Consider the following 23,534-nt stretch of genomic DNA (forward strand, 5'->3'; position numbering starts at 1 on the left):
GTCCACTTGTGTCTGTTTCTCTGTGTCTCTCCCTGAGTGTCACACAATCCAGCTATGAACATCAGACTGTTCCCTTTGCATCTCTGCTGGGGGCTTGGAGGGGTGGAGGGAATAGGGGAAAGGGCTCCCTATTTAGAAATTGCATTGAGATGGAAAGACAATATGACACATCGGCTCACGTCAAAGGAGCTCATTCTTCCCGCCTACAGCATTAGCAATTGCCTACCAAGGTTTAATTTTTTAAAGAAATTATTATTTTGTTTTAACTTATTTTATTTGTAGCATAACTGAACAGGCCATTGCTGCTCAGAGCAAGGTGGAAAACTGTCCAAGGGCAGTCAGGCCACTGCCTGAGACTTGAGGTGGGGGGCAGGGGACGAGCGCTTTGGATGTCTCTGAGGAGAGGAGGGCATAGGAGTGGGAGGCTGCTGGTTTCTGCCTCAAACCTTCTCTCATTCTGCCTCCCACCCCACCTCCAGGCCCCCTCCCTGCTTCTGAGCAGCCGGCATTGGGCGGAGGGGAGGGCGCAGACTCAGGATACCCTAGAATGGCTGTAGATGAGATGAGAGCAATGGGGGAGGGGAAGCCCAAAATGAGTCTGGACATCTGTAACCCCACCCTCTTCTTCAGAGCCAGGAAAACTGCTTGTCAGACCCCTTTTCCTTTCTCCGCTCAGTCTCCTTTTCCCTCATGTAAAATCCCAGAGGGTTGGTGCTGGAAACAGTGTCAAAGAGCCCCTCATCCAACTTCTATGTCTTGCAGATAAGGAAACTAACACCCTGCCAGGGGATGCACTTGCCCTGTAGCTGATTTGGTGTGCCAGTCCTGCAGCCCAGCCTCCTGGAGCGCTGCCCAGAGCCCTTGTTTGCCACTGTGCCATGCTGACTGTCTCTGCTCCCTCTCTCCACCCCACCCATAGACCAAAACTCAGAATGGCCTTTCTCTGGGGCCCATTGAGGGGCAACAATTTCGCTTCTTTTCACCTCCTTCCCACCCTGGGTCTAGGTAGGACCTTGGGAATCTGAATTTGGTCTCTTCATGTGGAAAGAAGCATAGGTGTGTTTCGGAAGGGGCTTGTGGGGAGATGGGTTCGAGAGAGAAAAGTTACCATCTTTACATAAGAATTTTTTTTTTCTGCTTTGTGGTGAGTTATGTGACCACAGGCAATTAACCAGGGGCAGGGAGAGGGCATTAAGATGACAATTAGAAAAGCGTTTTTTTACTGCAAGGAAAAATAAAATGTTTCTCTTTTATGTCTCTTTCTAAATGATGTCCCTTCATATGTGTGTCTGTCCTTCTGTCCCTCTTTGTTCTGTTTCTCTCTGTATCTCCTATATATGTCTCCATATGTATCTGTCTCATCCTCTGCCTCTCTGTCTCTCTCTCTCTTTCTGTTTCTGTCTCTTTCATCTCTGTCTGTCACTCAGGCACTCCAAATTCAATAGGTCTCGATTGACCTGGGATCTGCTGCCCCTTCCCGCAGGCCCTCCCCTCAGCACTGTCAAAGCAGAACCTCCTTCTCTCTGTTCAGTTGAGAAATGTCAGGTCTGGTGCTGCTGGGGCGCCAGAGATGCTGCAGAACTGCCTGCCTAGTGTGGAGGCTGAATCCGGGAACAATGAGAAATTATCTAATTCTCAGCTCCTGCCACCTGCCCTGCTCAGGCTCCATCGCCTTCAGTTTAGATGCAAATTTCCCCACTCTTTGTAAAGCAAAATATTGATTTCCCTGCATCACAGGCCTGGGCCCTTGGAACGGTCCTGTGTTTTTTCATTATCTGCAAAGACAAAACAAGGCGCTTTGTTCTGTGAATTTCCCCGGGAACTCGAGAGGAGGAGGGAGAAATCGCCGCGGAGTGGCATAGTTGCCACAAACATGGGCAGAGAGCAGTTCTTCTCCATTTGTATTTTACATAAACACAAACCTGCCGCCTCAAAACTGCTAATGAGCATGTAACAAAGGGGGCCTCTGAGCTCCTGTCTGTCCCAGATGCTAAGCTCTGCATTGGGTGGTGGGAGGGGAAGGTGACTGGACCTCTGAACTCCTCAGGTGGGTTCTAGAAGCGCTGGAGGAGAATAGGGACTCCACAGCCTTACCTGTTATTAGATCAGCAACTGAGCACCTCCCCCAGGAAGGTGACCTGGATTGCATAGGGTCGCTGGGCTCATCTGTGCTTAGTCCATCCCGCCTGAGTTCTTACCCCTCTCCTATTGCAGGCTCCAGAGGTCAGAGTGGAAGCTGGGAACCCACTGATACCCAACCCCCACTTCCTCCCCCCACCCCACCTCCCCCATCCAACCCTCTGCCCATGCGACTGTCGCACCAACTGGACCTTCAGAACAGTGGACAGGGCCAGAGATCGCTTCCTGAGGGGGAAAACGCCAGGTTAGACCAGGGTTCTCTCAGGCCTCAGCTTGGGCCTCTGAACCCCGGGCACCAGCTGCCCAGGACTCCCAAGTCCAAGGGCCGGCTTAGCGCAGCTGGCACAGATGGAGACCGCCAGGAGCTGGGGCTCCGAATCTCCTCCCTCCGGAACGTGAGTCACCACCCGAGCCACTTCCAATTAGAGACTTAATTAGGAGAAAAGACCCTCCTCCCCCCAACCCCCGCCACCCGGGTACACATCAGCCCCACGGCCTGCGGAAGCTCCAGCTGAAGTTTCCTTCCCAGCTTTGGGAAGTTAAAGGGACCCGAGCTTGGAGCTTCAGGGAAGCCGCACATAGGAACGGGCCCACTTGCCGACAAGCCGAGGACACGAGACGTCGGTGACAGCCCCCGCAAGGCCGCTCCGGGTGGAAGCCATAGATCTCCAGAGCTGAGTGACGGGCTTCGGAGCCCGTCGGCCAACCTGCTCCTGGACCTCAGGCCACATTTCTGCCTTAAGTCTGTTTAGCCTCGTTCCTGCGGTTTGGTTTTCGGTCTTTCTGGCCCTTGCTATGCGTAATAGACAGCTACATTATCACCGATGGTGTTGGACATTGCAGGAAGGTGGGTCTGGCAGGAACAGGGCGCACTCTTGAAAAGCCCCCATTCCCAACCACCAGAAACTTTCCCCTCCGGTTGCCATGGAGAGAGACGGCCGCTGCCTTCCGTTGCCATAGTAACGTGCGGGTACCAGGGACCGCAGGATTGCGGGACTCGGAAAGTCTTGCTGCAGTTCACATCGCCCCGCAGTCTTAGGGTCTTCTGCCTCCGAAGCCGGGACTTGAGGCAAGTCTGACTAACTTCTCCAGTCAGGAACTGTGGCCAAGATCCTCCCACCCCCAGCGGGTCACCCTTCTTTCTGTAAAGTTTTTATCTATTTTGTTGCCACTTTTTTGTCATGTTACAATTTACCCAGCTTTTTCACAAACACTATCTGTATATCCTCAGGGAGCCCGTGAAGCACTAGTAATCATTATACCCCTTTTACAGATAAGGAAATTGAGGTTCAGAGACGCCCAAGGTCACACCAGGCAGTGAATGGGTGGCCAGATCCCAGGCTCTTTCCGAGGCCTTGCACCCTCCAGGATGCGGGACAACCGGGCCCCGCTGCCTCGAACCCGCAGGGACTCAGACCCGTCCCTGGGTGTAGAGGGGGCGGCCGGGAGGCGCCAGACTTGCCAGCTGCCGCGGGATGCCACGTGAGGGGCGGAGACCCTGCGGGGAAGTGATTAAAAGCCGAAGTGAACCGCAGGGGGCCGCTGCGGGGAGGGTCTTCCTGGGGCCGCCTTGCCCCGCCCCAGTTCGGCCGCGGAGCTGGTTCGGGCAACTGCTAGGAGGGCTGGGGTGTCCGGGGCATGAGCGGGGTGTGGGGTACCGGGGGGCCTCGGTGCCAGGCGGCGCTCGCGGTCCTGGCCTCTCTGTGCCAGGCTCGGCCGCCCCCTCTCGGGCTGGACGTGGAGACCTGTCGGAGCTTCGAACTGCAGCCCCCAGAGCGGAGCCCGAGCGCGGCCGACGCAGGTAACGGGAAACCCGAGGCCCCCTCCCTCCCTAGATTCTCGCCCTGGCTGTTCTTCCTCCCCGAAGCCCGGGCCCAAGGAGCCCCGGAACCTAGAGAGAGAACTCCACTTCAGGATTCTGGATTCGGAACCAGTGTCAGCCAGCACCCTGGCCCCATCGCCAGCAGGGCAAGCAGAGAAATGCGAAGGGGACCACGGAGAGAATCCCCCTGCCTGCTCCCGTAAGACTGCAGGGTCCCCGCGGAAAGCCAGGCTGCGGGACCTGGCGCCCTTCGGAGCCTCAGTTTCCCCGCGTCTCTCCGCTTGCCCTGCGGGCCATCTGTCAGGGAAGGGGTCCGTGGAGCAAGAGACAAGGACATCCTAGCTAAGGAAGTAACTCGTCTCCTGGGGGTGTCGAGGTCCCAGGGTTCGTCTGCGGGCTATCCGTCCGTTTGTCTGTTCTCTCGGGGAACGCTGCCCGAGCGCCCTGGGTTGCTCAGGTAGAAACTTGGCACGAGGTCTTTGTTCCCTGGTGTCTCTCCGGCTGCGAGTGACTCTCTGCGTCTCCGCGGGAGGCGGGGGAGGGGGGAAGGTGTCTCGCATCCTCCCCACCACCCCCGCCCCTATAACTCGCTCCCTCGGTCTCTCTCTGACTCACTCGGACTCGGGGCCGATGCGCGACTGAGCCGCTGCCTCTCGCCGACTTTGGCAAGCGGGCTCTTCCTGCCCGAACGGCGCGGACCTTGCGCCGGACGCGGACTCAGGTGGCCGCCGAGCCCAGGCGGGAGCCCGAGCCGAGCCGAGCTCGCCGGAGCTGGTGAGTCCGGAGCCCGGGCCCCATTGCGCGCAGCTGCGGCGTCTCCCGGGAGTCGCGACAGCGGGAATGGCGTGTCGCGCCCTGGCGGCCGTAGCCGGGGAGGGTGGGCAGCGTGGCGGCCGATTGGCCCCGGGTATTTACTTGCCGCACCAGCGCCTTTCGGCCAAGCTCGCCCGCTGCAGCCAGGCTTCTTTGTCCGGATCCCGACGTTTGGAGGGTCCTGGGCTGGAGGGGATGTCGAGTCGCGTAACCTCCGGGGGGAGCGGCTGGGGGCCAGCGCGTGGCCTCGAGAGAATGCGGAGTGGGGGTGGGGAGATCCTGCAGGGGCCAAAGCGCCGGGGTTCTTTTGGCTCCGCAGACTCCACCCCTCCTGTCCCCTGACACTGACCCCAGTGGGGTCGGACCTTGGGGTATGCAGGGGTCGCCCCGCAGTTGCGCACCACGCGCGCTGAAAAGGGAGCAAGGGGCTGCAAGAGGCGGGAATTTCGTCTCCACAGGCTTCTCCTGGGACCTGCCCGGGAGTGGAATGGAGGTTGCGGGAGCAGGTACAGGTGGGGTAAGCTACCCAAGAGGCTGCAGGGTCCAGGGTTCTGTTTTTACTTGAGGTTAAAGGTCAGAGATGTAGGTAGGTTCTAGGATGTTCCTACCTAGGATGTAGGTAGGAACAGGGCCGCTGCCGGGTAGAGGAAAGGGAGAAGGGTAGTGGGCTAAAAGGATACTTGTGTGTGGGAAGAGGTTGTGTCCAGTCTTGGGAGGAGTGGAGCCCACCCCAGCTCTGTGTAGGTTGTAGGGGGCGCTGCGCCCTCCCTCTCACTGGCCCTGGCAATATTTAAGCAATGGGTCGATTACTGCAGCAGAAGGGACTGAGGTTAGACATGAAGAATTTTTAGAGGGTGGTACAGTGATGGAGGCTGGAGGGGTTGATTCTCCCTTGTGAAGAATCTCCAAGCAGATTAGGCCCACAAATACTAAGAGGCTTTGGTTCTCTGGTGCCATCACCTCCTACCACCCAACTCCCTGTACCCACCTGACTTCAGAGGGACACTTTTCCCAAATCAAGGAGTCCCTGCCTGTCTGCCTTCCCAGCTCCCTTCCACCTTTTCCTTCAATGGTCCCCAGGGGCCCTGAGTGCTGCTCCTGACCTTTCACACGCTAAAGGGAAAAATTCAAGGTGAGAACACACCTGTCAAGTTCCACCTTGGATGGAGACTGCCCCTCTTGTCTGTCCAAGGCAGAAATGCTGGGTAGAGGGGCAGGAAAAGCGGGTGGTATGTGCATAACACATCATGATACTAGGAGGCACTGGTGTTCTGACTTCAGAGGGACACCCCATAGTCTGGAATGACAGGTACCTGGATGGCCAGGCTGAGGTTCAGAAAAGGCTGAGGAGTGAGAGCCAACAGGCCCAGATGAATCAGTGCGCCCTCCCTGCAGGCTGCTTCAGAAAGCGAATTTGAGTTGTCAGCCCTGGGGAACTTTAACTTTGACTGCTGAGTCACAAGCCTCAGGAAGCCCCTGCTGAGGTAGGGGGCTGAAAGGGATGGGGGAGGCAGAAGGAGACCCTTGATCATAGCAAAAGAAAGAAAGTGGTGGAGAGTGGCTTTGGGATCTTGGGGTTTAGATGAGCACAGGGCCTGGGGAGATGCCATGGCATTTGGGATCAAGTCCCCAGGTGTCCTTCCTCCCAACCTACTCCCTGCATCCTGGGTCCAGACTCCCCAGTCAGAGAAATGCTGGACCTTTTTATTTGCAGTTTCATGAAGAAGACAAGTGGCCAGAGCATGCCCAGTTCCCCTTACCATTCATTGTATGTTTTCCTCTGCCTTCCTTCTGCTCTAAGTCTCTAGCTCATGGGATTTCTAGTAACACCCTGAGACTCAGCAATTGAGATTCAGCCTCTGCTATCACCAAGGTAGGTGCTAGAAATTACACAGAAAATCTCAGTCCATCAGACCCTGACTTAGAAACATATCTACACAAATTATCCCAGCTAAAAGCAAGTTCCTTTTTTACTTTAAAAACTCTAAAGGTAAAGGGTCCATTTTCTTCCCTAATACATTTCCTCCTGCCACCTCCCACAAGTGGACACTGACAAATATTTTTCCACCTTTGTGTCCCTTGCCTTGTGGAGGTGAATGAGTTTTTTCCAAAGGCCAGGTTGCAGAGAGTTAGGTATGGGTAGCATGGGCTCTGGGTTTGAGAGGTTCAGAGGTGTTCCAGGAACCCGAGGGGTGGCCCTGAGCCGCCCGGCCCCACAAAGGCTGGCAGTCGGGAACAGGTGTTCTTCCGCCTACATATGGCCATGAGATGTGATGTTTGTTCACTTTTCTAATGACTCTGGAGATGTTCTGTGACTCAACCACCTGGCTTTGAAGTTGGCCTTTTGCAAGCACAGAAATATTTTTCCTGCTTGTGATGGCAAATTAAATGCACAGCATTTCATCAAAAAACAAAAGTCCTCTTTCTATAACTGAATACTCCAGTCACTACCTCACTCCTTGCTGAAAGGCAGGAATTCTGCGATTTTAACTTCTTTGAGGAAGGGTGCAGTGCACAATCCTTTGAAATCATAGTGATGATATTCTGACTCTAGGTGTGCCTTGAGTATCAAAATTCTAGGACCAGGGTCCAGTATCTAGGAGTTGTAGAGCCCTTGGATTTACATTTCTAAAAGATCTCTTCTTCTCATTGTGGGAACTTTAAGAGTGGGGATGGTGGATCCAGAATGTTCTATTCCTCCAACTTCTGTACAAAAGTTATTCTCTTCTAAGAGTTCTAATGTTACTGTGTCCTCCCTGTCCAAGGCATTGGAGGTATAACATATGGCTGCAAATAATTGGGACAAGATAGAGGCATCAGGGTCAGGCCATGTTTCTTTAGGGTCTGTGTAGGTTCTGTCTGGAGTGGGGAAAAGCAGGTAAAAGAGAATCCAGACTGAGCTGGATGGCACCGTGCTGCTCCTGCTTAGGAAGAGAGGCTGCGAAGGCAGGAAGGACTGAGCCACACTTAGGAACTTGAATCAGAGGGACTTTTGACAGTAGAGGTGAGCAGGGCATCCAGCTGAGGACACTCAGCTATATGGCAGGACCTCAACCCTCCCTTCTCTCCACTGCTGATCTCTCTTGCTCCATGTTGAACCAGGCAGACCTCACTTCTCACTATGTGCAGGTATAAACTGGGAGAGGGGGGCAGAGAGAAAAGAGTCTTTCTGGCTCTTTGTCTTGTCCTCCCCTTCATCACCCCAGCCTTGGTCTCCGCATTGAGAGGGGCCACATGCCCTGACTAATCAGGCAGAAGGTGTAGTTACCATCTGCCAAAACAATAATACTAATGATTGCTAAATTAATGCCCAAACAGAATATCTCTGTTATAACATTCCACATTAGTGTCCGATTTATCTCTGAATCTCTTAATGATGGTGTAAGCTGGCGCCCAGTCATAAAGCTTGGTGTGGCCATAATTAGCCCAGCATCATCTCTCCTCACCACAGCTTTTTCAGGAGCATTAATTCCTTCTCTGTTTGGACTTTGCTAATTATCCCCATTGGTAGATTGGCCTGGATCTCTGAAAGAAGGGAAGAAAGCAAAGGCTCTCGGCTCTCCCTCCCCCTAACCCTGAATTTAATTACACCAGGTTCTCTCAATAAATTTACAAGCCATGGCAAAGCTTATTATTAATGGACCACATCTGTGAGCCTCAAAATAGTCCCAGAATAGTCCCAGTTCCTTCAGTAAACCCATGCTCACAGACAGACAGACAGACAGACAGACAGACACACACACACACACACACACACACACACACACACACACTCACTCACTCACTCACTCACTCACTCACTCACTCGCGCGCGCGCGCGCATTTCTCAGGAACATCTCTGGAGGCAACTTTCCTGGAGGCTGCCTGCACTCTCCAGGGAAGATGAAAGAGATGGGGGCTGAGGTAGGTCATAATCCTGTTCTCCAGGGCTCTGCACAGGTTCAGAGGGTCAGGCCAAAGAGTAGAGGATGCCCCCAACCCTCTCCTGATTACAATAAAGAAATGCCTCCCCAGCTTCTCTGCCCAGTCTTCAACTTGACAGTTGTTCAGCTTAGCCCTCCAGTGCCCAAAGACTGGCTCAAGAGCCTGGGTTTTGGTATCAGAACATCCCAGGTTCAAATCCCAGCTCTTCTGCTTTACACAATGTACCCTTGAGCAAGTTATTTAGTTAATACCTCTAAACTTAGGTAATTTATCTTTAAGAGGTGAATGCTAATTTCTTAGGAGGCTGTAAAAATTAAATGAGATACTATCACTAGAGTACAGTGCTGACCACGAACAAACAATAACAATATTACCAGCATATATTATTGATATTGATAGTTCTGCTCAGAGTCTTCCCTTCCCAGAGTAGGCAGTTCTGTTCGGGCTCTTGGGCCTCTGTGTTGCTTGCTGTCTGGTGTCAGGTAGTCCTTGTCCACGTTCCACTCGTGTCTGAATGAGAGTTTCTTGGCCCATGCAGTTCCTGCTCTTTACAGCCCAGCACTCACCATTTCTGAGGGTCCACCAGTAAACCCAAGCCCAGAAGCAAGACTTCTCCAGGTTTGGGGGGAGCAGGGAAATGGCTCTTTCTTTTCACTTCCTCTCCCTAGTTTATCTTTTCAACTATAATATCTTAGCAAGAATGCCTGTTAATGTTACAAAATGGATTTTCCTGACCTGGAAGCCCATCAGAAAAATGGGAACAACAGCAAGTGATAAGAATTGCTGATGAATCTTAACACTATGGGTGGAGCGAAGGGGAGGGGACACCGTGGCTCTGTCTTTGGGGAAAGAAGTGTCTGTGGGGGAGCTAAGAAAGCCCTGGGTTACCTATTAATAACCCAGCATTTTCCAGGGAGAGAAGAAGGCCATGAGCCTTCTATCCCGACAATCTCACTTAAGGTGACAAGCAGATCCTTCCTGATAACCTCAGGGAGATCTTAACTTCCCAGCAGAGATGAAGGGCCTGAGGTCTCTCAAGAGCTTTGCCCTCTGATACAGTGTCCCTTTCCTTGCCTCAGAGGACCCAGCTTTGGGTCTCTTCTGTATGCAGTAAATTATTATTTTCTACCAAAAGAGCAAAACATGAAGAATAAGAGCAGCTTACATTTTGGGAGCCATTAGCCATGTACCAGGCATTGTGCTCAAAGTGTTATTTATTTAATATGCATAATGATTCTATGCAGTAGGGGTAATTAGAATCCCCATTAAATAAAAGGGGAAACCAAGGTTTGGAGAAGTTAAGTAGCCTGCTCAAGGTCACACAATTAGAAATGTGGATGGATACGCTCTGTGGTCATTCTGGCACTGGTGCTCACCTGAGATGTCCACTTGGTGTCTGAGCATGCAATGAAGTCTGCTTCCTTAGCCAGGACTAGAAGCCATATGCCCCTCCACAGCACAAGGCCACTGGGTATGTTTCCAAAGCTAGACCCATATCTCTTTGCTCTACCCAGAAGCTGCTGGGTAATTAGCTAATGTGGTTTCCCAAACCAGGTGCCCATGGAATACTGCACTCCTCTGATACCTCAATGAAGGTGCTTCATGCTTAATATTGAATAAAGACTTCTTTCCCCAATTTCCAAGAACACTTTGCAAGAGCATAGCATGTCCTCGATTGTTGATTTTCTTTCCATGATTTTCATTTTACTTCTTTGGAGCTCACTCCTGTTCACCAGCTGGCTGGTGATGGTAATAACAAAACTGGACAAGTGGCAAGCAAATGATTATTGATAGAAAAACTTGGAGATGTAAGATCTTTAATATAGCACATATTATGTCTTGAGACCTAGAGAGATTAAGCTATATAAGAAATACGTGCATTATTTCTGTTAGCAAGATGTTCCTGGTCTGTAATGATGAAGTCAAAGCTATCTTTACTGATTAGTGTTCATAGCTGGCAAATGTTCTTTCAACTAAAGGAATTTCAAAAGTAGGGGATGTTCAAAGCTGGACTGGGTAGGACTAAATAACTCCAATAAAACAGTTAATATTACTGTATTGCTGGCAAACATTACAGGCTGTGTCCTCAGCACTTTGGATATACTTTCTATCTCACTTAACCTCATAGTGGCCCTATCAGGTAGATACTAGTATTATACCTATTTTATATATGAGAAAACTGAGGCTGAGAGAGACTAAGTAGCTTGCCAAGAAGTCACACAGTTTATATATAGCCAGTGGAGATGAACTTTGAGCCCAGTCTGACCCCAGGGCAGTGCTTCTTTCTCTCCAGGTTCAGGAGGAAATAAAGAAGGAAGAAGAGAGGGAGGAAGAACACAGATATTTAGGAAATCTTTTCTCTCTTTCAGTGCTGTGGTATGGGCTTTCTCCTTTACTGAAGGGTGCATGGTGCATGGGTGAAGCCAGTGCATGGTACAAGTAAGAAGAACACTGGACTGAGACTCAAAAGGTAGCTGAGTGGCCCATCAAAATACTCTCTGCCTTACAGTGTTAAGGTTCAAAGATGTAAGCAGGGAAAAAGGCTTTGAAGGCTACTTCTACACCTGCAATTTATTAGAAAGCAACACATCCTGGTGGGTTGGCCCCAGCAGGTACTGGGTAGGAAGGTGCATGTCTGAGGTGATCTGGGCCTTTGCACACAGCCTTAGGCCTAACAGGAGTTAACCCTTCCCAGCATCAATGCACCTTTCACCAGGCTATGAGGGCTGGCTGAGTTCAAGGCTAATTACAGCGATTTAAAAGGGGCTAAATCCTATAGAATCACCCCCTGCCCTGGCTGAATTCTGCTCTTACCAAGCCTTGCTCACTACCTTGTACCCCCCGTGGGAGTGAACCCACCCAGTATCGGGGTCTGATTCTCCTCACATTACCTGCCTGGGAGATGTCCTGGAAGAAGATTCTCCAGGCAGAGGAAGGACCTCCTGGTCCTACATGACCAGTAATGAGCACTGGGTGCTGATTCCCAGTAATCCATACCTCAGCTTTCCCTAAGCACAGCTCTGAAGGAACAACAGCCAAGGGTCACATGGAGAAGCATTCAAACGGCCAAGGAAAATTGATTCCTTCTGCCTGCCCCCTTCCCCCACCTCTCTTTTCATTTATGAATTCAGTTTTTTTGTTAGGCTGAACATTTAAATGCATTCTATGCTCTCTGGATTCCCCCCATTTCTCCCCCTTTCTCATTAAAATTCTAATTATTATCAGAGCAAGTAAAATGTATGATCAAAGGAAAGCAAAGTCCTAGAAATGCCTTTTGTTTTCAGGGGACTCATATTGCAGAGAGTGCGTCCAGAGCGGTTGTGACAGGCAGCAAATGTGAAGGGTCCGGACGTGGCCAGGTACTTAGAGTAAGAGCTTGTATATCCAGTAGCTTTCCTAGTACACTCCTGGGACATCAGGGCCTAAAGAAACAGTCTCTAACCATTTTGGTCATGAACTCATAGCAGCAAAAATTATTTGATTTAATACCACCAATATGTGTTTATTTGTTCCCATGTTATATACACATCTCCCGAGGGGAATTGCAGAGCTGAACTGCCTGGGCTGTATCCCAGTCCCACCACTTATTAGAGGAGTAATCTACTTACTCCTCTGTGCCTCAGTTTCCTCATTTGCAAAATGAGGATAATAATCATATCTATTTCACTGGGGAGTATTAAATGAGTAACACATAAAAAGCACTTTGTGCCTTGGGTGTAGTAATGGTCAATAACTTCACTAAATCCAAAATAAAATGCTATCATTCCTATTACTATCAACCTGAATAATCAAAAATTTTTATTTATTTATCTTTTCAACTAATTTAATGTTTGGAAAAATATTAAGCATTAGAGGAAAATTAAAAATTTTTATTTTTAAGATAAAGAAATATTAAAACAATCTGACATTTTTTTCTCTTGTGTCCCTGGGATGCATATATACCACATTGGTGACCTTTAGTCCCGAAGTTAACTTAGAATCAGCTTTGCTGGTCTCTGGCTGTCTCTGGGTGAAGAACTAACCCCCCAGCTCCTCTGGCTGGGAAAAGCCTCCAGTGTCTCTGTGCAGGGGCCTGGGAATTGGGGTAGGTGGCTAAGGACTTGAGGATTTTCTGCTGTTGGACCTTATTCATGAAGGTGTTCATAGCTGATCAAGGCCAGCACCCTATATCCAGGGAGTCTGAAGGCAGTGCTAGCTCCCCAGAGAGAGTAGCTGGTGTTCTCACCTCCTTTCAGATCCCTCTAGATGGGGGACAGCTTTCCCTGGGGCCTGTGTGCTGTGAGTGTACTCTGGGCTCCTCCAAAAGGGGGCTGGCATCTCTGTTCTCCAAGCCTACTAAGCCCCTGGCACATACCAAGTCCTCAGGAAATATTGGTTGAGAGATAATTGCAGCTCTTTTAGGTGCCATTCATTGCTTCACTCATTCATTCTCATGTGCTAGTTTCTGTGCTATGCCCTAAGTCAGACAAATTTAAAAAACACATGAGTTACTGTAGCCTCAGTTGAATCAGGGACAAAAAGGCTGGGACAATGGAAGGAGTCCTGTCTTGACCCTGGTCCAGGCTCTGTGTCTGACCTGTGAGCCCAGGCAAGTCCCTCCACTGGACCACTGCTCCCCTATGCAAAAGCACAGCCCGGCCTCTGTACCTACAGGGTTATTCCTCACCTTAAGCCCTAAGATTCATAGGGGTTGGGACAGGATAAGCCAGAGGCTGCAAACTCCTAGGCCTGCAGGGCTGGGCAGGTAATAGAGAGTGGAACTGGTGAGGCTGCACCCCTCCCAGGGGCACTCTGCAGGAGCATGTTCCGCCCGCAGGAGCATAGGTCCACTCACCAAGCCACCTGGCCTTTTCCATAGTAGTCAGAAATCTAGTGTGATGACACTGTTGGTGGAATTTCTCAACTTTTTAACCATTGTGCAAGCCATACAAGACTCCTCTGCTGGCTTATCCACAAGTGACCCTTGTGAATACCCTACTAGTAGTCTCATTGGTTCAAAACTTTCTGACCTCTCTGCTGAGAGTAAGAAGAGGCCTTGGGCTCAAAGGGGGCATTCCTAAAGGTGGGATGGGAGGCCTGCTTAATACTTTCTTCCGTCACAGCTCTCCTGGGATAATGGGCACCTGCTAGGGGTAGGCATGGGCTGGGGGTGGGGCAGCGAACACCCGCCTCTGAACCAAGCATGACATTAAAAGATACCAGTTTTACAACAAAGTTCTCAAAAGGCCGCAGGAATGGGGAAAGACAGCTATAGGAATCTTCTGTATTTAGTTTTGGAATGAACCATGTACCTCAAATTCTGCCTTAATGTGAGTATTTATTGAGCCTACTATGTGCAGAGCTCTGAGAATACAGAAACAGCATTAGACCTAATCCCTGACTCGAGAGTATGCTCGATCTCCTTTACTTCAAGTCAACTCAATAACTGCTTACTGAGCTCCTGTTCTGAGCTCAGTGGGGGTGGGCTAAGGGAAGAGAATGAGTTGGCCAAGCCTCTGGTCCCCAAGGCCTCACAGCCTGTTGAGGAAGAGAGCTATATACTAAAATGACTCTGCTATTAGTCTGGCCATAGTAACAGCTCGAATAGAAATTCAAAGAGCATCCAAATGTGGACGCTTCATGGATTTGCACATTTGCTTAGGCTGCTACTTAAATTACCTTCCCTTCCCCATGCCAGTAGGCAGTAGGAGAGGCAGTCCAGGTCCCCAAGCTGGCAGTGGGGAGGAGGGTGCCATGCTGGAGAAATCAGACTGCAGTGAACACTAGCTGCAGATATATCACAAAGTGGACTGTGGCGCGTCAACCCTAAAACCATCCTTTCTCTGCCTGGGCAGCTTTCTCATGGCCATTCTTTTCTCTTCTTCCGTCTTTGTCCCTTCTGTGTGTGCCCCCCTTCCAACACCCTTACCTGCTGCTCCTGCCCTCTGTCTGTCTCTGTGCCTCCCCGCCCGGTGCATGCCGAGGGCAGGCACCTCTGTCAGCCTCCTTGCAGTGGTAGTTATTGTGTGTGGCGTGGCCCTGGTGGCAGTTTTTCTCTTTCTCTTTTGGAAGCTGTGCTGGATACCCTGGAGGAACAAGGAAGCCTCCAGCCCCTCTTCTGCTAACCCTCCCTTGGAGGCCCTCCAGAGCCCCAGCCCCAGAGGCAACATGGCAGACAAGCTGAAAGATCCCAACACTCTGGGATTCCTGGAGGCGGCTGTGAAGATCAGCCACACATCTCCAGACATCCCGGCTGAGGTGCAGATGTCGGTCAAGGAGCACATTATGCGTCACACACGGCTGCAGCGACAGACCACAGAACCAGCATCATCCACCAGGTGAGGGGTGGACCCCTCCCTTCCCTAGCCCTCCACATTCCTTATTCAGTAGAGTAATGAGATTGTAGCCTGTGAGGGTCAGCAAAATAATGACACATGTACTTTGACTGGAGACTCTATTAGGTGAGGTACTCCGTGGTGGGTGACCACCTAGGAGGTGAGCACCAGGAAAGACTTCAGGGAAGGGCAGCCTCTGAAGTGGGCAGCTGTGGTGTGCACTGGCATGTGTGTGGGTGGAAGGTGTTGGGTAGTTGGAGGGAAGGAAAGACTTCAGGCAGAGGGAAGAGAATATGCAAAGGCCCAGAGGCATAAATGTTCACAGTGTGTCCAGGGTATGTCAGTAAAACCTTGTAGATAGAGTCTGCAGGGCATGGGAAATCAGAGGTTCCTAAAACTTTCTGAGAATGAGGATTCCTTTGACAGAGTTCCCTCTATAACAGCAGTTGTATACATGGTGTTCTTTAGCTGAAAAAAGAAAGACAGCCACCACCACATAATTACAAAAATTCACTCCAGATTCAGAAACACTTTTAAAAGAAGTGGTCCATACAGTTATGAGGCATTGTGTTTACTCAAAACTTAGGGCTCTTGTGGGTTCCTGGGGCCCTGCAGTGTTGCCCCAGACTCCCAGGGGACCAGTCGCAGGGAAGGAGGCCTGGTCTTCAGGTGGGAGGCTAGGAATGAGAGTGCTTCATTTACAGAATTTATCGTTTGACCTTGGGCAACTTTCTCATCTTTCCTAAGACTTACTTCTTCCAACTCTAAAATAGGGCTAATGACTAAGGCGAAGACTAATGAGTAATAGGGCTAAGGAGCCAATGGCACAGTCCATGTGATAATGAGAGCTAATGCTGTATCACTTATTATACACCTGGCCCTAGTTTGGATGTACTAATTCATTTCATCCTCACAACAATCTACTGCAATTGCTGCCTTTATTAACCTCATTTTATAGCGCAGATAAGTTAAATAACTTGAGCAAGTTTGCAAAGCTGGAAAGCGGCAAAGCCAACATTAACCTATGCAGTCTGGCTCCAAAGCCCTGTGGATTTTAACTACAGTGGTGGTAGTGGTGGTGGTAATGGTGATGAAGGGATGCTCCTTCTCCTAAGGGATCTCATGCTTTAATGTGAGAACCAGAGTCACACCTGCTAGGAAAGAAACCTAGAAAGCAGGTAGCAGAAAGGCAGGGAAAAAGATAATTACAACAAAGGCTAACATTAATTGCACTTACTACCCACAAAATGTGTGCAGAGAAAAAGGGGATCCCACAAGGGGTAGGATGAGCTGGGGCCACAGGGGTGTGTCTGCCTGCAGCCCCCTCCCTCTGAACCCTAATCATACTCTCTCTGTCCCCTTCCAACCTCCTCCAGGCACACGTCCTTCAAGCGCCACCTGCCACGGCAGATGCACGTCTCCAGTGTGGACTATGGCAACGAGCTGCCTCCAGCAGCAGAACAGCCCACTAGCATTGGCCGAATCAAGCCTGAGCTCTACAAACAGAAGTCAGTGGATGGGGACGATGCCAAATCCGAGGCCACCAAGAGCTGCGGGAAGATCAACTTCAGCCTGCGATATGACTACGAGAGTGAGACCCTGATTGTGCGCATCCTGAAGGCCTTTGACCTCCCTGCCAAGGACTTTTGTGGCAGCTCTGACCCTTATGTCAAGATCTACCTCCTGCCTGATCGTAAATGCAAGCTGCAGACCCGGGTGCACCGCAAGACCCTGAACCCCACCTTTGATGAGAACTTCCATTTCCCTGTGCCCTATGAGGAGCTGGCCGACCGCAAACTGCACCTCAGTGTCTTCGACTTTGACCGCTTCTCCCGCCATGACATGATTGGAGAGGTCATCCTGGAAAACCTATTTGAGGCCTCTGACCTGTCCCGGGAAACCTCCATCTGGAAGGACATCCAGTATGCTACAAGCGTAAGTATAGCCCTGCCCCCTGGGCTCCTTGAGAGTTTGTAGTTCTGGGTTGAGTGGGACATGTCCGCATCTGCCTCCCCCACCTCATCCCTAGAGATGAATGGGCCTTTGCCCTTCAGGGTGGGCTCCAGAAACTGACCAGTGGCCCAGCCCACCCTGGGGGAGTTGTACTCTGCCTCGGGTTGGGGTGAGGGCAGCAGAGCCCCCATATAGGTGGGAAGGGAAGGACTTTTTATCTATTGCTTCTGATCATATGTTCTGGGGTGGATCTCTCTTATCTCCTAGGCCACAGGTCTCCCACCTGTGAAATGTCATCTCTCTCTGATCATAGGCAAGAATTGGGCCAGGCCTACAGACTAAATTAGACAGCAGGATCCACCAAGGACACTGATGTGTACTAGAAGCTTGGAAAAGGCCCTCGAAAGTAGGCCCTATTACCAGGATGAACCAGATTATGTTGCAGCCACAAACTGTCCTAGGATTTGGTGGCTTAAAGCAACCAAGGTTTAGTTCTCACTCATGTTGCATCTTAGAGTCCTTCTCTACCTGGCCACCCAAGGCCCCAGGCCAACAGAGGTTTCATTTTGACATCTGCTCCCACAGTTACCACATCAGCGGGTGAAGGATGTGGCAAATCATGCACTATTCCTTAAAACTTCCATGCGGAAGTGACACATATCACTTCCACTAGTATTTCATTAGCCAAAGCAAGACACACGACAACTCCTAATATTACGAGGGCAAGGCACAGCAGCCCCACCACGTGCCCAGAAGAACTGGAGTTACTCAGTGGCCGAAGCAACTACTGTGAAGCACAGGCCCTCCTGCTGCACTGCCAGCCCAGGCCAGGCTGGGAGCTGGGAGGCCTGAAGGGAGCTCATCCACCTGTGGGAGAGGGGGTGCTTGGCTGCTCACAGTCAATGGGAATTAACCAGGGAAGGTTCAAGGGGCTGAGGCTCAAGCTGGCTTTTAAGAGGGCATATAGGTTTGGCACAGAGAATTAAGAAGGCAGATCTATGCCCTTCGGGTCATTGGAGACATTGACGCCAGCCTCCACTGGGTAAGTGTTGAGGAAGCTGGGCATCCCACAGGCGTAAGTGGTGTGCCTCATTCTAAACCCACCCAGGCAACTGAGAGCCCAGCAGGGGCATTTCCGCCAAGTGCCAATGGCTTGCATCTGGGGTCTTGAGTGCTAACTGGTTGAGTATCTCCCTGGATATTTCTTGCACCATTTCTGTGTGTCAGGGTTGACCCTACTCAGCCTGCAGGACTTCCTTTGGACAGGCAATACTCAGTATCTCTGTACTGAATTAGTGAGGAGAAAGGCTGCAGCCATCAGCTCTACTCTGGTGGGGAAAGGGTAAGAAAGCTCATTTGTTCAAGGAGAGAAAGCTTGGTGGGCTCTGTCTGTCTGAGACATCTCATTCTCAGAGCTGGTGCTGACACTGACCAGTCTGGTCTGATGCCCCAGTGCCTCCCTACCTTTTCTTTGGTGAAATGTCATCTGCAGGAATATCACAAGCAGCAGGGTTGGCAGACAGGGCGGGCCGATGGGGCGGGGTGGAACAGCAGCTGTGTGCCGGCCCCAAGCCCGGGAACTCTGCCTTATAAATCACTGTGAAGTTTACATCTGGTGCAGCTCCTCCCTTGTGGCCTCCTAAGGCAGCAGCTTCATTATGGTGACTGTACAGGTACAGAAAGGCAGCTCAGCCCTCCCCCTGCTGAGGTCAAGGCCCAGGGGCTTGGAGAGAAGGAGGGGTGAGGTCCAGGGGCTGCAGAGCCCTCTGAAGAGCCTCTCTTCTCCCCTTAAGTCTTCCCCTCTTCTCCTGTGATGTTAGCTCCAGCCTGATGGAAGCTCCAGTCTGGAGCAGGCAGTTCATGCAGAAGCACACTCCTCACTTGGATGCTGACTTCTTAGATGCTAGAACTCTGTGGCTGTCCCTGTTCTGGTCCCAGCCCAGCTTCAGAAAAAAGCAGATCATCCAAAAGGCACTGGACAAATTGTCACCAACTTCAACATCCTTAGTCAATACTGTTACAGTCCCCTTCCATCTCTTCCTTAGCAGAACACCATGCTAGGCACTAGGGAGTGGGGTGGCGAGTTAAAGACAAGTCTCTCCAATCCGCAGAAATGTATAACCTAATAGACGAGACAAAAATGTCCATGCAATAACTAGCAAAGCTAAGTAGCAAATACTAAATACTGTGTGAGGCTGCAAGACCTTAGAGTTAGGACAGCCAGTGAATGTTTCCTGAATAAGGGGGGATTAAGCTGGGTGGGGAGGGACTGGTATACACAATCTGATGGTCAAAGAGGAAGGAGAAGCATTCTAGCCAGGAGCAGAGGGAGTTCAGGCCCAGCGGTTTCTGAAGCTGATGGGTGGGTGGCCACGTGTACACACTGTCTGGCTGGGTGTCTGTCTAAGCTGGGTGTTCCACCCAGGTGAGGCCCCTGGGTCCCTCCAGTCCATAGCCTCTGCAGTGGACTAGCTCTCAGGAGCAGGCTCCTCATCCTGGTGGGCGAGGAATCAGGCAAAGGAGAGGAAAGGAAAAGTAGAAGGCTGGTGCTTTCACCTGTTTTTTGGTGTGGAGTCTAAAATTGTAATTATTCTGGGGCTAGAGAGACCCAAGTCACAGTCGCTGGGAATGACTGAGCACTGAGTGGATAGGAAACCCTGGAGCCAGCACAGTGTGGGTTGGGGCTGGAGAGGGTGGTGAGTCCAGCTGAGCACAGCCAGCTCCATCCGTCCCGTCCCATGAGCCAATTCCTTTCTTTCCTAGAGCTGCAGTTAGGCCTGAGCACAGAACTCTTGCAGCACCTCAGTCTGCAGGCTGGTCCCTGCACTTGCTGGATGTTCCTGCCTCTTGCCTTGGCTCACAGGGTCCCCTATTAGGCAGGCCTTTCTCCACTGCACTGCCTTGCCCAAGCCAATTTACCTTTCAAGGCTTCCCTGAGCTCTGCTCTCACAGCAGTCATTCTTCCAGATTTATTCTCTGGGTCCTTCAGTTATATCCAAAATCAAATTTGGTCTTGCAAAGTCCTCCCAATGGCTCAGGAATGGCTTGTGTCCCACAGTTGGCTTTCTCTTTTATTTTTAATAGGGCTGAGCATGTCATTTAATGTCAACATAAGAACTCAGCACATTCTTGTTGAATGATCAATGGCTCAGTTCATGCAATTAAAGCTATATATTGGTACACAAAGAAAGGATTACTAAAGAAGCAACAGGAGTTGGGTGCAGTTAATCTGGGAAGGCTTCCTGGAGGAGAAGGGCAAGTAGTATTTTGAAAATGGATAGAGCCAGGCTTGGTGGATAGAGCCCCAGACTGTGCATTCCTTCAGAGGTATGGTTCATGTAGCTGGTTTGAGTCTGAAGCAGTAAAGAGATTAACCATTCAGATCTGGTAATCTGGACTGAAGTGGAAGGTCAGGGACCCATAAGGCTGGGTAGAAGGAGAGGCATCGTGACAATGGGGGCTCAGGAGACTGCTCTGAAGTCACACAAGTCCACAAGTGCTGTGCCTTCATTGCCCCTCACGCTTGTGTTGGAGAGTCAGATTCAGCCCCAGCAGGTGGGACCAGGTGTGCCCCTTGTTTTGGCCCTGGTGCCAGTGTTGAAGTTGGTTTTAGGTAGCCAAGCCTGCAGCATTTATACTGTTTTCTCACAACCACTGAACACGGAGATGTAAGACTAGTGAAGGGTAAGTGTACATTCGGGGGGTCTAGCTCTTTGTTAATTGCAAATCTTAAGCCACAAGGGACACTCTCCGCACTGCGCCCCAGGTTGTTCTGGAGGGAAGCCTAGGCAGCAACACAGCTAATATGCACCCCACCAGGCTGGAGGGGGAGAAGCAGGCAAACGCATGTGCTACAGCTGTGGGAGGAGGCCTCTGCTGTTCCCCTGAATCAAGAGGCTGAGGCGCAGGAAGCAGGTCACAGGGGTTCTTAAATCCATTCCAGGCCCAGGTTGGGCAGCCCAGCTGCTCCTTTTGCCCCAACTCCTGCCTGGCTTGACTGCAGTCCCCTCCTGGTCTTCTGGGCATTCCCCGGGGCTTGCCATTTTCTTTCCTCCTAGAACTCTGATTGGCTGAAATCACCCTGCTCTTCCCTTCTCCCCTCTTCTGCCCCCAGTCTCATTATTTCTATATAAAGCTGTAGATTTATCATTATAATAGAGCCGCCAACACCAGGGTTTGCCAACATCTCTGTAATCATGTAGTTATTGCTACAGAGGCCTCAGACCCCAGTGCACACAACTATTCTTGTCGCTATTCCCACTCCTTCACCGTGGTGGGGAGGTGAAAGCTGTAATTGGGGCCATAAATATGTATTGTGCTTGGTGGTGTTCATAGACTCAGCCATCTTCCTGCTTTAGCAGGTCCCCACCAGGCCAGAGTGACCAAGCCTGTGTATGTGTGTGTGTGCATGTTATGTGTTGTTTGGGGGAGGGGTGAAGGAGTGCTCTGTGTATTTTCAGAGAGTCTGGACTCAGTCTGCAGAGAGGAAGAGAGGCTGTAGGTGGTGGACTAGTAAATGAGCAAGGTTGTGTGGAAGAACTTGGGCTTTGGCGACAAACCTATGTTGCATTCTATCTTCTGCACTTTCTAGCTTTGAGACCTCGAGCACATTATCTAAACCATTCCTAGGTTTCCACATCAACAAAATGGGGATTGTAGCGGTGCATAGTTCATAATGGTATTGTGGTACTAAATTAAAGAAAATACATAAGATGCCAAAACAGCACCAAGGCAGAACAGCTTTCCTGAGCCCCGTTCTCACAGAATCTTTCCTTCTAGCTCAGCCTGTGGGTCACTATTTGTACCACTCCCCACTTTGGTCCAGACCACTTATTCTGACAGGTTGTTGGTTATTATCCCTATTTTATTTCTTGTCTTTGTACGCCATGTGTTCTCTCTGTGACCTTGGAAAAGTGACTTGCCCTCTCTGGGCTGTGGTTTCCTCAATATTAAACCAGCTTCAAAGTGCTGAGATTCTGAGATTCTTTTCTTCTCCTATAGAGATGTGCTTGGCTCTCTTGCTTTCAGAGCAGAGCTACCCTGTCTCTGGAAGTGTGGTCTCCATAGTAGAGGCCTAAACCCCAAATTGATAGGCCATTGGGCAGAAGGTCCAGATATACCCTCCTCTTAAATGTCAGTAAGAATCAATCCTCTCTTCAAGCCCCTGGGAAATGTCCTCTAAGGGGATCCTGCCATAAGGAAAACTCCACCAACAAGTCATCTTCCTTCTTTTCCCAGGAGGCACAATCCTGTGCTGGGGCTCAGCTCCTGCCCAACCTGTCTCCCTTCAGATCCCTCACTAGTTACTGAGGCTATATGGGTAATAACTTAAACTCCTACCAGAAGAGAAGAGCACAACTTTATCACAATTCACCATCGCCACAAGCCTTATTACCATCACCTAAAGTTACTAAAGAAACAAAGATTTCAGGTTAAGTGACTCACCCAGTATAGCTCAGAGAGAAAGGTAGTGAACCAATATTCAAATCTAGGTCTTCAATAGAGCCTGTGGTCCTTACATGGCTAGAGGGGAGTTGGTCACACTGCTCCTTGGGACAGAAGACAGGTCCTGAAATTGTGTTGCTCGTCAGGGGATCCAGAAGAGTTTTGTGTTTTGTTTTTCCCTGTGGCCTGGTTGGGCGCTCTTTCATTTCAAGGAAATTTTGTGCTGACCTCTACAGTCTCCCCCATATTCTTCTTGTGAATGCACTGAGTATGGCATTCATTCCTCTTTCATGCAACAAACTTTTATTGAATGTCAACTATATGCTGGTCAATTGTATCTTTGAGCACTTGTTGGATACAGAGGCTTGAGCTACAATATGGGAAGGATTGTGAAGAGAGAGCCCTCCACCTCAGCCAGCTCAGAATGGCCAGGCTAATGGGATGTGCAGAGTAAGCCTAGTGGCCCCCAAATCCCTTGCATGCAAGGCACACACTTGGAGCAGACCAGTTCAGGATGCTTATAACAAAACTATGCAAGCTGCTGTCCTACAAGCCATGTGCAGAAGTGTTGAGAGATGGAGAACAGAAATCAGTGTCAGATAGGAATGATCTGAGAACGTTTCTGCGAAAGGAGTTCTTGGCCAGGCCATGACAGCAGTGAAGGTAGAGAGCACCAAGGGTGGGGGGCAGAGGTAGGGGAGTATTCTCTCTATATTCTTTGGGTAGGGGGAAGGCTCTAGAAAAAACCTGCATAAGACTGGGTTTCTTTTCTTTATGAAATAACTACTTGTGGTGTAATTACTATGCACACACTTCAGGCTAGCACTGGGGGTATAATAAACTCCAGTCCTGTCCTCAAAACCTCACAGGCTGTCTAGGGAGGCTGTAAAGCAGCTCTGCTATTCGGTCCTCACCAGCATATGGAGGGAAGGCTGGCCTCCCGGAATGAAATTGCCTCCCTTGCCAGAAAAGACTTCAGTTGAGTCCTTTTCTCACGCCCACATACTCAAGTTGAATGAGATCCTGCAATAGCCACAAAAGGTCTTTTCAAGTAGAGCCAAAGAATCAGCTAAATTGGTCTACTGTGACTCATTAAATCATGCTGGACCGAAGCTTCCCAAAGG

At 50.4% G+C, this 23,534-nt stretch overlaps 1 protein-coding gene across 2 annotated transcripts in view; it reads left to right on the forward strand.

Annotated features, from left to right (window-relative positions):
* Positions 1 to 2,546: 2,546 nt before the first annotated feature.
* SYT6 (synaptotagmin 6) overlaps positions 2,547 to 23,534 on the forward strand; it is a 60,519-nt gene continuing 39,531 nt past the window's right edge. The window contains exons 1-3 of one of the 2 annotated variants that reach the window (XM_017641024.3): positions 2,547 to 3,940; positions 14,667 to 15,015; positions 16,389 to 16,947. In XM_017641024.3, the coding sequence (XP_017496513.1) occupies positions 3,778 to 3,940; positions 14,667 to 15,015; positions 16,389 to 16,947 (1,071 nt within the window). In that variant the 5' untranslated portion in view covers positions 2,547 to 3,777. Of the gene's footprint in view, positions 3,941 to 14,490; positions 15,016 to 16,388; positions 16,948 to 23,534 lie in introns of those variants that run through there. The other variant, XR_012130273.1, reaches the window with a different exon arrangement.

The sequence above is a fragment of the Manis javanica genome, chromosome 4, assembly GCF_040802235.1.
Source record: "Manis javanica isolate MJ-LG chromosome 4, MJ_LKY, whole genome shotgun sequence".
Taxonomy (NCBI): Eukaryota; Metazoa; Chordata; class Mammalia; order Pholidota; family Manidae; genus Manis; species Manis javanica.